The sequence below is a fragment of the Aplysia californica genome, unplaced genomic scaffold (genome assembly GCF_000002075.1).
Source record: "Aplysia californica isolate F4 #8 unplaced genomic scaffold, AplCal3.0 scaffold00006, whole genome shotgun sequence".
In the NCBI taxonomy this organism is placed as follows: domain Eukaryota; kingdom Metazoa; phylum Mollusca; class Gastropoda; order Aplysiida; family Aplysiidae; genus Aplysia; species Aplysia californica.
In genome coordinates, this window is record NW_004797276.1 from 897,033 (window position 1) to 915,194 (window position 18,162).

At 36.9% G+C, this 18,162-nt stretch overlaps 1 protein-coding gene across 2 annotated transcripts; it reads right to left on the reverse strand.

Moving 5' to 3' along the window:
* Nucleotides 1–6,897: 6,897 nt before the first annotated feature.
* On the reverse strand, nt 6,898–17,823 carry LOC101855225 (wolframin; the record flags this gene model as incomplete). Of its 2 annotated transcripts, none has more annotated exon segments than XM_005089545.3 (5): nt 6,898–13,798; nt 14,159–14,386; nt 15,951–16,090; nt 16,685–16,888; nt 17,617–17,823. In XM_005089545.3, coding segments are annotated over 5 exon segments (2,324 nt in total), but the record flags the coding sequence as incomplete, so codon positions are not given.
* Nucleotides 17,824–18,162: the final 339 nt, after the last annotated feature.

Sequence of the window (18,162 nt, forward strand, 5' to 3'; positions counted from 1 at the left end):
GTTTGGTTGGCTTGATAATGCACCCTAATTACAATTACAACAAGGCACATGCTGAATTGCTGAAATTTTATAGCTGAATTGATTCTGTTGGTCTTGTAAATCAAGTTGTTAGTTGAGATTGTGAGTTTAAAACTAGAGAAATCCCCCCCCCCCCCCCCCCCCCTCTCATTTGGACTTCTTATTTTCTTCTTCTGTACGGGAGAAAGATGGTGCTGCAAACTTTTATGATCTGTTGTGGAACCAATATTGGATTTACTTACTTGCTTCATAATTTAATACATTGTTGAGCGTTAAACATTTGATTGTTGGCATTCCATAAAGTGCAGTCTAACCTTTCTTCAGTTTTTCCGACAGTTTATCGTCATAGGTAGACAATAAAATTTGCTTAAGGTTATAAGTCTCTTCCTCTTGGTGGACAGAGTTGGTTGCAGTTGTAGCTGTAAATGTTGTTGCAGACTAGTCAAGCGCAGCCCCCCCCCTCTCTCTAACAAAAAGGATATCTCCAAACTTTTTCCCCCCAAAAAACTGGACTCTTTCAAATTACCTGTTGACCATTGATGTTTGGATGCAAAGTAGGCCCTACATAAAAATACACACTTATCAATTATGGTATGCCCAATATGCTGCATGAGTTCATGCATACACTTAAATGTAAGTCCATCAAAGGCTTTCTCGTTGTTTTGTTTTTCTTGACTTAACATTAATTGTTGAGATCTTAATTTACAGAAGCTTAGGTGACTCCTGTCTTCATTTTCAAAGACTTCAGGACAGTTCCTGTTTTTGGTGGTTGGGGGGTGGGCAGGTCTGATTGTTTATCAGTGTTGTACTATTTGTGTGTATTGATTTTTCTTTGGATTTACACTTACAAGGATGATATTCTGCATTTACAGCAGTGCCAAATTTTTTGCATATGGTTTTCCTCATTCTAAAAGCTTATCATGCTGTCTAAATATAGCAGCACTCAACACTTCTAAAAATAAAGAAGAAAACACTCCCTTCCACATACTTCTCTTTGACAAATGAAGAAACGAAGCTGAAATTTTTTAGTGTGCTCTAACAATGGGCACTTTACAGCATATGGTGTGTACAGGCCTCTCTGTCTGTTTGCTGCTATTTGCAATTTTGTTTCTTTCTAAAGACATTTTCATTCCATGTTGGAACTTTTTTAAATTCTTTTGATTGTCTTTTGGTGAGTTTTTTAGGGGTTTTTGTGTCAGATTTTTAGTGCCTGTTTGTTACATGCGGATATATACTGTTATACAAATGTTTTCCCCTGTTTGTGAGTGTTTCTTTAGTGTCTTGCATTGCTTTGTGATGATGCTGATCAAATTCTCTTTACGATACTTTTTGTTGTTGTTATTGTTTTGCTGTCTATGACATGAAGTTCAGTGTGGGCATTTAGATGTTATCTAGGCTGACAATGATAAACAAATGCTGTAGGTGGAGGCTCCTTTTGTTTTATGCTGCATGCTTGCAGACAACTGCTATCAAGCTCATCCATGCCTCTGATTTATTATACTTTCACTCAGCTAGTCAAGGAATGCGTGCAACTTCTGCAGCTGATCAAGAGAACAGCTGATGAATACAGCAAATGTCTATTGCCTCTCACTCTCAAGACATGCCTGCATTTGAACTGATTCTACTCTGTGGACAAAAGTTTGGAGGTCATTTATATTATGTATTGATGTTGACTTACATTGGAAACTTTTTTTCCTCATCACTGTACTCATGTCTAATTTTTTAAACTATTAAGCCAGTGAAAGTTAGAACAAAGAAAACATTCAATAAGAAGGCTCATAGTACTGATAGTCATTTAAAAAGATTGGTTTTCATTATGCGTAAAGGAATCACAAACTGGTTGAATTACTTACTGTACAGGTGTCGAAGTGCTTTTTTTCCCTTTTCAAGGCTGATTCGTCCTTCTGAGAAATATTATCAGCCTTGTTTGGTTTTAATTCTTTGCTTCCTGTTAACAAGTCTTGGGGCCAACATGAACGTTGCCGTTACAACTGAATGGAAGCTGACATCAGTTTGTTCTGCGCATATTTAATTGAGTCATGTTGGGTAATTACTAGGAAAACAGAGCAGGAAGCAAAGTGTTAATCAATGTGAATAATGGAATTTATGTGTTTTTTATTTGTTCTGACTCAAACTAATCACAACCTGACTTAGAATTGAGGTTAATACCCAATTCTTGGTATGTGCAATGTCTGTCGGGTTGTGGCTTGTATTTGCTGTATCATGTGGGCTTAACGTTTTCTTTTCTTATTTTACAAAGTTTATTGATTTTTACTGTGGCTTATTTTATTTAGTTTCTGCTCTACTTACATAAATGCGTTGGACGTTGAGATGAAAGTAAGGAAGGCAGGGCCAGATGTGAAAGTTGCAACATAAATATCCTGATGATGTGGTAAAATTTGTTCTCCAGAAAAGAATATGTAGTGTTACCATACAGCTACTCGTTATTACAGCCAATATTATTACTTGGAACTTTAGGTTTATCAAATGTAGAGACCTCTATCCTGGAGTATTTCGTGCAAGAGCTATGAAAGAAACAAATGGCACCTTGAAGTTATGAATAGTAATTTCTTGGATACCCATTTGACCGAGGAACTACAGAAAGTGTATGAACACAGTAGGCCTATAGTGTTAATGAAATGAAAATATTCCTTAAAAATTACTGGCTTCCTGTTTTGCTGCACATTCATTACATCATCAAAGCTTCTACTTCTAGCTCTGTCAATTTGCTTTTTACCTAGCTTTTTTGTTTTCTTTTGCTTTTGTTCATAAGTAGTACTTAGGCAGCAAACAGAAACTGATAATGATGACTGTTCTTCAATGTTCTGATATAATGAAACATTAGTTTGACTGCCCAATTATCTTGTGCATTGATTGAAAACTATTGAAGCCAATAGCACTACTTGATGATTTTCATGTTAAAATATTGAATAAAAATTTGACTTATGTTCTATGGCCTTCAGTTTACCTGTCTTGAATAGGGAAAAGGGTTACTTTGCTGTGGTATGTAAGAAGGTCCAGTAAGGAAAAAATAATTTTAAAAATCTCTTGGATTTAGAATAAGTTTACACACATGTGCTGTTGAAATTGCCCAAGACGGCCACCCATTGTTGAGGAGAGAAGACTTTGTTTTGGTAAGTGTTGTACGGTGCTCACAACTGGTAAGTGTTGTACGCTGCTCACAACTGGTAAGTGTTGTACGCTGCTCACAACTGGTAAGTGTTGTACGCTGCTCACAACTGCATAAGGTCATATCATATGAGCGGGCAGGACACATTAAACAATTTTAATTTGTTAGGAATTAATTTGGAATTTTGCCTGGGTGTTGGCTGAAGCCTACTTATCGATTTTAGGACCACCAAGGGATCTTTAACTTGCATTCAGCACCTCCAACTTAGATTTTTTCACTCTTATCAGAGGTTAGGTGTCCGATCTTGCCTACCCTGAGATCTCGATGTCGCTGAAAGACAGCAGTAAAAGGGAGCCAGGAGTAGTAATAGCACCGGGAGCCCAGAGCCAGAAAGGGGGAGGGCAAAAAGTGGCAATGAAAGCAGATGACGGAACCTGATTAGAGAGCAGGAAAGGGAGTGAAAGGAGAAAATTTGAAAGAAGAAATTTTTTTGTCGCTGTCAGGTTTTGAATGGGACCTATTGAATGAGTGGCAAACACAGTACAGTGGAATCCTGTTATAACGAGAGGGAGGGGACCGGAGCAAAATGTCCGTTATAGCAGGATTCTCGCTATAAGTGATCCTGTAATAAATTCAAGGGAAACTGTAAAGTAGGGCTAATCTATGAGTTTGGTGTTCTGTTTATTTCCTTTTGCTATCTCCCCTGATGATAACTTTGTTTCAACATGACCTCTTGGCCTTACTTGATCAAAAATCAAATCAAGTTTCTTTCTCTAGCGCTAGATCTAGCGATGTGGACTGACAGCTCGGCGTTGGCGATCAGAAAGGAAGGGCTCTGGGCTAACTCGCTGTGTTTCCCCCCGCCCCACCACACCCTGTGGTGCATTCTGTCTGCTTGCGCACGTCACACATTCGCTCCATCCATCACTTTGCTGTGACCTCTCCATCCCCGCATCGGAGAAGTGAGAGGCATGGTAGGCCTTGATAATGTAAACTAGGCTTACGCTGGCATATCACACGATGTGTTCTGCTTGTCTGCGCATTCCACCCCCTCCCTACTCAGTTGCTCCGGCCTTCAGGCTTCATTGTTGACGCACATGGGCTCTCCTATTCTTGTTTCGCAAGATCACCAACAAGTTTCTCAACTGGCGAGGTTTCACGTTATGTAAAATTGGCCTATGCACTGTGCACAGCAGCAGCAATATTCCGCTATAACCGACTCGCATGTTTGCCTGATAGCGCTATAACAGTATTTTTTACAAAGGTAAAGAGGAGAAAAAAAACGGGGTTTCAGAATAGTGTCTTTATAACAGACTTCTCGTTTTTTCCGGACTTGTTATAAGAGGACTCCACTGTACCTCTTGACTACAAGAGTCAGGTTTACGTATTGGACATTGTCATTATGATATAAAAAAGGATCCTAAGAGAGAAATGTGAACTGGTCATTTGTGCAAGTGATTGTCTTGGACAGGTGGCTGTAGTTAAAGCAGTTCGACTGTAATGTAACACTGCATGTACAGAGTTTTCTTCATCTAATCAAATTTTAACAAGAGCTAAACGCCTCTTGCAACACAGTTAGGTCAAAGTGCCAAAGGTAAGGTGTTACAAGAGAGTAACAAATACAAAAAAGAAAAAGGAGAGATAAGAACATTACTTTAGATGTTTCATAGGAAAGGAGCAAAATCACACCAGAGCATCCACCAACCATCATCGAGTTTTCTTCAGCAGACTTGAAATGATGCATGCTAATAAAGTGTTATTTGATGTACAGGGTGATAAAAAAACCCAACTATAACTTATTTTGTAAATATATTTTCCTCCACACTGAAGTTTTGCCCTTCAAATTTGTACACAACATTTGGAAGTCTAATGGAATGTGTCTGATATTCATTTTAGATAAATCCACTGAATATTTTTGTTCTACATCGCGCTAAAAAACCTACCCATTTTCAGCTGTCTTCATTTTTGTAGCATAACGCTCTAGTTCGCATTAGGCTTACCACTAAAAATCCCAACGATTGCCCCATATTGCAAACTACAGTAGTCTAACAGGCCAACAGAAGTTTGCAGATATGGCATTAATCAAGTTCCTTTGCCTGCTGAGATCACGGTTAAGATTAGTAAAGACCAGAGAGCTTTTTGTATTGAACATTTCCTCACCACCAACTCAATTCGTAAGTTTCGTACAAGGTACGGAAATAAATGTTAAAGTGCCCTGATGTCAAGGGTGGAAATGGTCCACCAGTTAGTTGAGTTAGGACCTGTAGAGAATTAGAACAAAAAATTCCCAAACAAAACGACCACTTCAGGTCAAACACACACCGTTCGCTCCCCTTTAAACGTTACCGGGGTGCAGAATTCAGCGGATGAGACGTCTGTCCATTGACAATGCCTGCAGCAATGACTTTCCTACATCTCAATCAACTCAATGGTCCGCATTCCCAAGGCAGATCTTCATCTACAACTACAACACAACTGTTTCATTTTCCCGTTCGTGAAGCTCTCAGTATCAGAGGATAGCAATGTGTTCAATTCATGATTCCTCGACCGTCTTGAAAAGCGTGAACATTTCCTATATGACATTTGGTTCCTTGGCAAAGCCCATATTTACCTTTCAGGTTATATTAACTCCACAAATGCTGTCTATTTGGGCAAACTTATCCCCCTTCCCCTTATTTGTTTCCAGAAACAGCTCCATACTGTACGGTGTACAGTGTGTGTGGCTAAGAGTACATGTACTCACGGTTGAGTGGATCCTTGTGTTTGGCCACCTCTGAATATTACGAGCGACGCGTTAAAATGTCGAGTCCAAAGAAGGACATATTGACCATTGGTTCTCCGAATTTCAGAATTTTAAAATTATTTTGTTAACTCTGTAGGGGAAGAGAAATATTGTTTAAATGTTACAGGGATGGAAAAATTTGATCTTACAAATAAAAGTAAATGGAAAGGAAAAAACAAATCATTTCTTGACTTTCCTTACATGATTTTTTAAATTAGTAAATTTTGCATTTTTATAGGTGGTTTTTATAAAAGCCATTTCTGTTTTCGAAAATACGTTTTTTCTTTGTGAATTTTGTGTCAAACAAATTCTTTTTGAATAATTTATAGCTGTTCCAAATTGCAACATTCTAGTAGGCCTACATGGACAAATTTTGTGCGAGATATTCAGAAAAAAAGTTGTATAGTTTGTTTTTTTATCCCCCTGTACACAGAAGGCTAATGGGAGGTTAAGACAACATATTTTGTTACAAGATATGCCGTTATCAGTAATTTTACAAAATCTCTATGGTTACAGCCGACCTGCCCTTCTTCAACTTTCGATTGCTAGAGTAACCTGAATATGTGTAAAACCTCTGATTTTCTTCTCCCTTTTTCTAGAAGTGTTTAAAATCTAATTGGGGAAGTATCCTTTAAAGCAGTTGTACAGTTTTATAGTCCTGTAGAATGTTCACATGCCTTCCTCTTAACCCCCCTTGAATGGTAAGGTTGTTCTCTCTGGATGATTACCATTGTGGTCCATTGGGAGGCGGCTCTTGCAGCTTACTGGACACAAACTGCTGTCATTCACCTAACTGCTGAAGACCAGGTACCCATTTTCAGAGGGTGAACTGGGAACAGGGTAAAGCACCTCAACATGCAGAAGGACCGATCTCTTACATCATCTATCAGTTTTAAAAGGGATTTAGACATCCCCTCATAAAAGATCAACTTATAACAGTTTACAAAATAGAAACCAAGACAAACTCTGATGTTGCAAGATATAGTTTAATTGGTAGCAAGGTAGAAACCAAAGTAAATATTGGCAAAATAAAGCACTCTATTTTATTATGAATGTATCTCATGACCTCTTTACGTACCATAAACATCAAGGTAGTAGGTCCTTTATAAGGTAAAGCCGACACACAAAAAATTGGTGCAATTTAAAACATTGAGTTTATGATACTTGCTCTATGTAAGGATCAGCATAGTAAAAGTTTTTTTAAAAAGCAATAAATGACGCACTGCAAATATAATGACACTTGTGTCTTGGAGTAAACTGACAAGAAACTACAAGTACATACAGCAAACACTTATTTTTTTCTCATAGAGAGTATGTAAAACATACAAGAACAGCTTTGGAAAGCAATCATCCTTCTCAGAGGATAACGAAATTGAACAGCACTATCTGTGCTAACCATATATTTTAATCTACATTTTAAAAAATAAAACATCACCTACGGTTCCGTTGACTTTACTCAATTCAGCAAGCCTCATTTAGAAGACAAATCTTTTTGAGAAATTACGTCCTTGAATCACAAGACATAAAGGTGGTGAAAATGTTATACACATGGTCACTTTTCATAAAAGATGACTAATTCCTTTGTTTACACTTACTTGGTACCCAAGTACAGATAAGCTCACAGCCTGTTAACACATCATCACCAAAAACACAGCCGCATAATATCACAAAAATATGAGAGATCGGCATCAATTTAAGAATGTTAGTTATTTATAGTTTGTAAATTATGGAAAAGACAATTGCAGTGAGTAAACAAAAACCTACATCAGCACAAATGGCATTTTAGAAAGAATAGAGCCCATTAACCCTATCCGTACGTCATGTTTTACTATCATATCCTGATTTTTTTAGAAATACTGAAAGTTTCAAAGAGATCTTTGAACTAGAAGTATTCTAAATGTGAAGAATACAACCCCAAGGGTACAAAATGAGAGTGAAGCAAAGAAAAGCATTAAGCAACTGAACTACATTATCCAAAAGAATTAAAGGCTGGTGGTTTGGTATAACAGTCCAACCCGTTGCCATATTATGCATCTACAATACATAAGCTTACCACTTAACTACAAGGTGCTTTTATAATTTTACATTTTCTAAAGTAAGCAAAATAAGTAAGCAAGACCCTGACACTGGCATATTTACCATAAAAGGAGACCTGCAATTCCTTGAAGACTGAACATAAACAGGAAAAAATCAAACCGGTCAACCCCGCAATTTTTCCCCAGTCTTTTCTTACATGTGAGCACCATGGCATAATTTCTTTGTACTTTTCATGTCTTTTTTTTTCCCCTCAACCAATGAGTGTGAGAGATAACAATTTATATATATATATATATATGATGGTATTGTAAATTTTATATAAAATCATTGTAAATACCAAGTTTCTCACTGATGATATGCTGTAAAATTAAAACCAAAAGACAATATTTCCACTATAACAATAGTGCATATATAGTGTTAGTGTTATCAGCACCTTTGATTAAATGTTTATGATATGTCTGCCATAGCGGATAACAAAAAGGTGGTAGGCAAAAGGGGAATTTTTATAGTGAAAAGAGCGAACAACCTTTCACCCTGGAGAGTACAACAGAGCCCTACTACTAGAAGCTGAAAACATAACAAATTCAAAAGACATGTTCTTTAACAAATATCACCAAAAGTAGAGCACCAAACCACAAATAAAACAGCACCAACAAGGATATTTTTTGCATGGTGAAATATTACTTTGCTTTTCCAGCATTACAAGCACAACCATTTTATACGTGTAAATAATGAAATAGAAATAGCAACTACAGTATTATTGTGCATAGGACAGAATATATTGAAATTTGATTTAAGAAGGAAACCCAACAACTTTTCAATGAAGCAAGCAGCATATAAGAAGACAGAAAGACAGGACAGAGAAGTTTATGCTACTCAGCTTAAAAGTTTTGAGTTCTCATTGTTAGAAAAAAGATCTAAAAAACCCAAACCATAACAAAAGGTTATATAAACATTAAACATGGGAATATTGAACCCGTTTGGGTCCTCCAATGAAAGGAGGAGACTGATTTCGGCCATTGGCCTAAGATACTAAAATACTTATCAGGAAGCAACTTTCGTTAAAGCTATCTTTTCTAAGCATTATCATGCAATGCACCTGCTTTGCTCCTCATGAAACATTTCTTGTGCAAGATTTGAAAAAATGACTATGTTACATTTGCCATCACCTCTACAGTTCTACTCTCAACATTTTTATGCTGACACAACCAAAGTTCTGATGACATAATATAATTATTATTCACTCATAGAAATAATTTAATATAGTCGTATGCTGAAGCTAGTTCTATTCCAAAAGTAAAATCTATCCCTTGGGAATATATGACTAGCTGGGTACTATCATACCTGAAACATGACTGGAGGAATACAAACCCAGATGCACTCTACAATTTAAAAAGGTGAATGTTATTACATTGTGTATTAACATTAATAGTTGCAACATACCGACATACACACATGAGTATTAGACAAATGGCTTTGATTCGTCAGTTCTTTATACATGAGGAGCAAACTCAACTAATCTACCCCCGAAAAATGTTTCACTGAATCTCACTGTGAAAAATCAACATCATCTCATCATGAAAGAAAAAATCAAGCACAACATACTGTATTTCCCTCTTATAGCAACCAAGGAGTTCAAAACCAACCTTTTTCTGATTTCATCTCAAAAGAGCTTCGAGTCAGTAATATTAATACACCTGACAGGGATTTAGTTTAAATAGAAAATCAAGAAAGATTTTAAGCTCAGTATACAGAGATATGTTTCATCATTATCGCTTGAAGAAGTATTCTAAGAAAGACAGTGGTGGGGTAAGACATCTAAAAATATATTGAAGGAAATGTAGAAAAGCACAAAAACAAAGTGCTGTTTAACTACATAGCAGATTACAGAGAAGCCAGGATTCTACAAAAAGTTTCGATGTAAAACTGTATTTATTATCGCTCTTCTATTTACATTGTTTTCCTCATGGCAACTGACCGGAGACAACAAGCATCGAAAAGAGAAAATATAAATAATGGCAGAGACAAAAGAGGCATTCAGATCTTCAAAATACTAACAAAAGGAACTCTGTATACTGTCCCTTAAACATTTCAGCCCCACCATGTGAGATAACTGGCTTATCTAATAAACCTGCTGCTTCATTGACACTACCTTATGTTTATCGGCTGATTTTTATTTGACAACCTTTGCGTTCATGATCTGTGAAATGACCAAGCAAGTAGCAGTGAAGGCCACCATCAGCATAATCTTGAGACATTATGTTACAGGCACAGAGAGAAAAGAGATTAAAGAAGAACAATATGGCAAACACACGAGATGCTTTTACTTTTTGGCAAGTCAAGTCTTGAAAAGTAGAAGATAACAAAGTTAATCGCAACAATGTGGGTTAGGAAATATTGTTCAGCAAAAATGATTTTCAAAAAGCTTCCAAAGTGAACATCATTACCTACTTCTCCACGTAAACATCATCACTTCTCCCAAACATCAAGCTAACTATTGTTTTGGTTTTTTTCTTTAGTCAATGAAATTCAAAAGAATTACAGAGTATACACCATGAATAACACCACACTTTTCTTTTAAATGTGGTTTACTAAGAAAAAAAAATGCTCAGTCTAGTTTGAAGAAAGACTAAATATTGAAAAAAAAATTACTGTTAATGCACCACATAATTTACTGAGGTGAAAAGATCAACAAGCGGAGAAAAATAATTTGAAAAATGTTTTGACTTCAAGAGTTTCTACTCTTAAAAATTTGACGCTGAAATCCAGGTAGCAACATATGTAAGGAGAATACTTGTTCTAAAATCAATTCAGAATTGAACTATTTGGGTAAAAAAGAGTATAGTATGTATCATTAAGGTACCATCTGAACAGAGGAAAGAGACTGTGTTTAAACTCCTAGAAACCTGTCATGATTTCTGAGAAAGTTTGACTTTCTAAATTCAACACAGAAAATATAACAATAAACTGGCATCCCCAGGAAGGGGGTTAAGAAAGCAATACAAAATCCTTTCCTCGATCTGAAAACCACACACAAAAAAAAACAACCTGAGAAAATATTTTAACTCACCTTAAAGGTCAGAAGAACCATTCCAAAGTTTACTTTGTTTTATATCACCATATTTTTCAAAATATACAGGAAACTTGACTTTTCTAGTCTATTAGTACTATTAGTACCACAAAACAATACAAGAGAGTGAAGACATTTAAAAATTTGTAAATAACATCCCATTATTTTGAAGCATCATTCAAAAGGTGAACATACCACGTTCTTATTCTGAATTTCATCTAGAGCACAACCTTCAATCCAAAATGGGAATCGGCTCAGTACTCACTAGAATACTATGTCAAACATCACAAGTCTGATAATCTAGAAGTAGAAGACATATTACACGATTTCGTGAATATTTTTACACAATTTAGAAAAAGGTTCGATTTTTCAAGGGAATTTTCATCCTACTGAGTATGACAATAAGGAAAGTAAACATTTTTTTTTAAAAACCATTAGCCATTAGAGTCTGAAATCAGATTTTCATTTTCTAGAAACATATTCGTTGCATTTGGTAGACCATGATTGAAATATCACTTTAAAAATGTAATAACACTCTTTGATTACTAACAATAACAACAAGCAAACATATTAAAATCAATAAAAACAGAAGAAGTAAAATGAATCAGCAGCTTACGATACCAGAAGTGAAACTGACAATCTAAATTCGTTTAATATATATATAAAATGCCTAATGACAGTTTATGATTACAAGCTACAAAGGTGATTTAGGAAGAAGCTAGCTTGTCCCTCACAATGTCTGAGAATTGATTGTTCATTTACCCTTTATGTATCAGTACATGTGGTTTATAAATTGAGTATAATTTGTCAACATGAGAAGCAGAGAAAGAAAGCACTGGCATTGTAAGAGCTCTAAAACGTAGCAGCAGTAACAATAATACCAATACAAGAAAGACTCATCAACATGATAACACAAAAAAATTGCCCACTCACATAACCCATTCCCATTTTTAAAAAAGACCTCAGCGAAGGTGTCATAGCATAAAATTAATGGAAGGGTTAAGAAAAAAAATGTGAAGGCTAGCAAAATTGCTGTCACATAAAATAATTAAAAATTAAATAATAAATCACTGGCAAGAAAAGAAAAAGTTACTAATCAGGCCAATTGCAATTAAAAACAAAACATAACAGAAACCTGAGCAATACACATGAGAGATTGTACAACAACTTTAGATGCATGAAAAGCTGTTTGTTTTCCGCTTTTGAAAACTCTCCATTAATATGGAGAGTATTTGATAACAGGGAAGAAGCCAAAGTTGAAGGTGAGGGCTAATGCCTCGTTCATCATCTTGTAGACGACATCCTCGTCAAACTCATCTCCTGTCTCTGCCATTACAGGCAGGTCTCTATTGGTGCAAGTCATAGACTTCAACTTCAGTAATGGTGCTCTTGTGCCGATATCCGCCAACGACCCTGTGAACTGAAGCTCATCTCCCGGTACCAAAGCCATTAGTCTGTTCTGAAAATTGGCACTAGCGTCTAAGTTCACTGTGACATCTTCCACTTGAACAGAAAGAGAGAGAGAAATTTGATTATGGTCTCTCAGGTGACAAGTGCGGCCCGTGGCTGTGACCAGCTGACAATGTTTCAGAGCTTTCTCAGGCATGGTCTCAGCATTGCACTCCCCAATGGGGCTACCATAAATGCAGTACAAGGGGTCAGCTAAGAAGCTGGGCAAAGACTTGATGACAGATTCTGCTGTGTTTTCCACTTTTGTAACTTTTACCTCCTTAACTACTCCAGCCCAGGTTACTCTTGTGCCAACAAAGTCACGGCATCGAATCTGAAAAGGGGCTGAAATCTCATTCTCCCCAGGCAAACATAAACCTTTGTACTCTTCCCAAGGAAGATCTATCACTGCTTTTTCAGTCAATGCAGGAATTTGAACAAAGAGTAATGGGACAACAGCTAAGACAGAAAACCCAATCATCACACCTTTTTTAATTTTTTGCATTTTGGGAGACGTTTTTCCTTCTTTCTTTTTGCCAAACAGAGTTTTGGTCTGAGACAGTAGCAGAGGCACAGAGAGGAGCAATCCTGTGACCACAAGTTTTCCTATCATCTGAGTCATCAACAACTGATAGAACAAGTAGAGAAGTCCGAGCATGAAGAAAACCATGCCAAGGGGAACCAGTATAGGGAGCATAAGATAGCCAACTGTGGCACGGGCCAAACCATAGAATGTAGTGAAAGGAAAGACAACAGTGGAGATGCTGAACCAAAAGAAGCACACCAAATGAGGAATTACAATACGGTATGTTCCCGACCAGGAGTCCCGCATGGCCATACGCATAAGGAGCACAGGAATTAGAAGGTGGACAACAGCAGGCAAACTTATGTTGAATGTAAATCCAAGGCCTAAGTCTAAAGAGACAAAAGGCTGGATGAAAAACTCTACAGCCGCAGTCAAAAAGGGAATCCTCGGAGCTTGCGCCAGAAACACAGGAAGGGAAGCAAAAGCATGAGAGGCTAGAGCTAAGAATGTAAGACTGTCGTGGCTGTCCGAAAGACCCACAAAGCAAAACCCAGTCATGACAAGGCTCACCATAAACATCTCAGCACAAGGAATATGAGCTTTGTTAGCAAGTGAGAAAGCAGTGACCATGAGAGGTAATGCTGTGAAGAAGACAATGTAGGGAGTCAGAGAGTTCCAGCTGTACTGTGAGTCTGTGCTGTTCACGTCAAGTTCCATGTCAAAATTCTCTTGCAGCAAGTGGGCCAGGGAGGTGGCGTCTCTCTGCTTACGTTTTTTGTAGAACATCTGGGGGCAGAAGAAAGAAATATATAGTGGCAATACACAATTTTCATTTCCAGTCTAAATGAATATTTCTTAATTGTACTGTAAAGATAAAACCAATCAGATAGTAGCATCCTTCTGTTCATTTCTAACTGATCATCTCAGGGGAGGGGAAATGCATTTTGAATATACTTTATAGTTTTAAAAAAAACAAATGAGGACAATGCTAAAAAATCATGTACTTCTGAAACATCTAATAAATCCTTTAGCAAAAACAATAACAGAAAAACATCATTGGCAAGAATCTAGAAATTCAATCAAAACTATTTCTATCCAAAACCCCTTGTTCAAACTTCTAAAGGATTATCAGAAAATGTCACAAACCTGCAGAGTACTTATGATGAGTACAAGGGCAGAGATATAGAAGACGAAAAGGGGCACAACCAGGAGCAACAGTTGTGGAGTCAAGAAGCTGTAAGCAAACACCATGGCCAGCAAGTAGATCTGGTTGGTGGGGATCAGGGACACAATAACATTCATGCCTTCCTTGCTGGCAAACTCCAGGCCTTGGTCAAAAGCAATCTGGGCGGTTTGTTTTGGGTACACAAACACCTGTTTTGAGGAAAACAGAATAATTTCGGCTACATTAGAGTTGATGTGGGCCCCTATAACTTTCAAAACAAGTTATGAGAGATTTTTCTTGAAACTCGAAAGTTTCAAAGTAGCAAATTTATTGAGTCATGTGTTTAACAATCAATTTCAGTTTTTCGATTAAAATGTTAGTAAGCCGTTTACTTTAACAGCCTTCTGCCTCGTGTAATATTTATGATCCCTGCTTCCATGAGATGCACAAAGGAAAAAATATTGGCTATTAACTATAAATAAAAATCCACCCCAGCCTTCATGTGTTGAAAAAGTCACTTATTTCCAAATTTAAAAAGGAAAGGTAATTTAAGTCAAACTTCAAATCAATATCAGGCTGGGATACACAAACTCATTTCACTGTTCAGTGAACAAAATTATTGCAAGTGAACAAAACTGCTGTAGCTCTCATGTCACTGTGCTTTTCCTATTTTAAGTTTCTCCTAAGTTGCATGCAGTGACGTTGTACAGAAGGTGGGGCTTGTCGTGACCAAACATTGAGTATTGAGATCACTCAGATAATAAAAGATGCATAATGACTGAAAAAAAACAACCCTGGTGGAACACGCATATAAAATGTCTACGTGAAAATATAAAAAGATTCAAAAGTTTTACAATCTTCTTAGCGGCAATGCCACGTTTGAAACTTGGAAAATGGAATCACCTATGTGTCTTTATACATGTATAATAATAAACATTGTGTCCTTCACATTTTATCTTGAGAAAATTTGCCAGTGACTTTTTGGTTGAACGGTGCATCCTTCATGATGAGCCATTCATGCTGAAAATATCTCTTTTGCTTTTCATCCACAATAGGATTTCCAATAAGTATTCAACACAATACATTGCTGGATCGAAGAACAAAAATTAAATTCCAATTAAAAACTCCTTCAACTCCCTGATACAGTACAACGGCGCTTGTTTCATTGGTTGTCTAAGCCCCACACATAGGACACAAGCGTACACAGTACACGGTTAACGCGCTCAAAATCTTATTCACGTGAAGGCCCTGCACATACAATCCAAGACCACTGACATCATCATTTAACTAGAGAAAATACACAGAGCCGAAAGAGAAAAAAAAACAAAAAAAGAAAGGGGTGGGGGAGGCGAAGGGCGTGCTCAGTCTATGCCTTGATCTGGAGTCTGGAGCCGCGAGGGAGTCAAACTTGGCACATCCCATAGCGTGGCTTCAGCCCTTGAGCCAGAACTATCAGTTGGCCAAACAGGTACAAAAATGCCAGTTTCTTCCATTTCATTATTTTGACAACCGCCTGATTTCACAAGTTCACATATTTATTTTTGCAGCAAAACATGGTGCTGCACCAAGAGAACCAGCAATTCATTTAGAACAATCTACTGTTTTATGCAGGATGCCGTAAGGTTACTGTGTTAAAAAAGTATGGTTGTGGTCAAAGAAAAGAAGAGGCAGCATGGATATTCTCTTTCTAGTCTAGTAACATGTACTTAAGAGATCACCCCAAGTGAAAACATTTGCCTGTCTAAACGAAAAATACCACAAAATGCTGCCCACCTTTCTCAAATATCCAGAAGAATCATAATCAGCAGACTTTTCATCCATTTCATCAACAGTCAGAGTCAGAGTCCCTTGAATCTTTTTCGAAAGAGTCTTAACGAAATCATTCTCTGTGATAGTGGAACCAATTTTCCTTCCTGGAAAGGAGAATACTTTTTTTAAGCAAAGCATTTTGAACAAAGGAAAGTAATGTGTTTTTTCTGGACAAAAATAAGATATATAAACTTTGAGCAAATCATCAATTTTCAGCTCAGGATACAGAAAAGAACTTAAATAAAATAAAAACCTCTGTAAAATGTAAGCAATGTCATCCAACAAGTAAATCTCAGCTGTAGCTGAAGATACAAAGGGAAACCTATCTCGTATTTATAACAGGATAACCTTGATGTACTATCAAGGTTCTACCATACCAAGGAAGCCTGACTTTTGATTTGGTTAAAGGAATCATACATGAGCTAACAACTACTCATCTAGTTGATGTATGAAAAACAGCTCCATGGTATGGGAGACAAAACAAAACAATTGGAAACCCCCAAACCAAATATCTCGCATAATATATATATCGACTGCTTACTGTAAAAGTCTGCCATAAAAGCCCTTTCGAAAAGTGATCTATGACGGAGTCTTACACTGAGCAGTCGCTATGAATATATCAAGATGCTTTCTCTTATATTACATTAGTATGTGGATGTACTGGAAGCTTCATATGGCTCTATATATATTGGACTCACCAGCAGCAAGAAGGAGTTTACGTTCCTTCTCATGTCCTGCAGTTAATTTATTTATGGCCTCAACATACTCCTCCTTTGACAAAGCTCCTTTGTGAGCAGAATTCAGCTTTGAGAACAAAGACTTTGCTGCAAAACGAACTTTTTTCTCAGGAGCTGAGGTGTTGAGGCACCACTTGACTTCATTTTTGTTGACGTCTGTTATTCCTGCAGTAACAAATATAACACAAAAAACGTTTAGTATTTAGTTCTGGTCATTATGATGACAAGCCATGATTAATGAAGTACAAGAAAAATTAGAGACAAAAAGGTAAATTTACTAACATATTAACACAAGATTGCAACATAATACTGACAGAGCTCAAAAGATAACAGACTTGTAGCCCTCTTCATAAAACACAGATTTGAATGTTAGAACATATTAAAAAAAAACACTCAAAAGAATAAGAGCCTCTTGAACTAAGATTTTCTGCATGATCAATAACTTTTATATTACCAACTATCTTTGTTTCTGGCACCACACAGTCAAACATGAACAGAAACAGGACTAATTAGCTGTACAATGTCAGTACACAATATAAATTGCTCCCCTGTGTTGCCTTCCAAAAATATGGTGTGAACCCATCCTCCACGGCTGTTAAAAAAAACTCACATTTGTTAGAGGATTTAAAAGCTATAATTCTCCTTCTTCGATAATATAAAAGGAGACCTTTCGCAGATACTGATAGGTTCATTGAACTTCACAAACCAGCTGACCAGTCAATCTTTATGTGATGCCTAAAAGGTGAGGATAAAACTAAAATCATATGTTATTCTGAACAACAGAGTGGGCTATGGTTTGGTAGCGTAAAAAAAAGAAGAAAAGCCAAAACGAATTATAAACAGATTATTGCGTTCAAGAAGCAAATACTTTTTAAAAAATCACTACTTCTTACCTAACTCTGTCTGAGCACAGTGCCTCAGTTTCTCAGTAGCTTCTTCATTCCCTTGTCTAGACGCAGATATCAGCCACTTAACCGCAGATGCAGCATTATCCTCTTTCTCAATGTCAACTTCTGCAAGCTTCAGGTAATGAGATCCAAGCTGAAGTTGGTGCTTCTCAGAGCCATCCTCGGCTTCTTTGATCCAGGACTGGAGGACTTCTGCAATTAAAAGTGGAAGTAATTTAATAAATATAATACTTTCCAGGGAATGCATGGATAAATATATAGGTCCATTTTTCAAAGTAGGCTCTTGGATTTCACTTTGAGCAACCTATTATAAAGATGATAATGCTGGAGGCCACTCATGGTACAGAAATTGGAATGTGAGAATTCAAAATGGAAGTAATGCTTCATTTAGTAATATTCAGAGACTTGTCTTCAGATAATATCAATGAAAACAATCATGACCATGCATTGCATTCATGAAAACATATGATAAGACTTACGACCAAAATTCATTAAAAACTTCTCACTGTCTTTCCAAAAAACATGTTCACA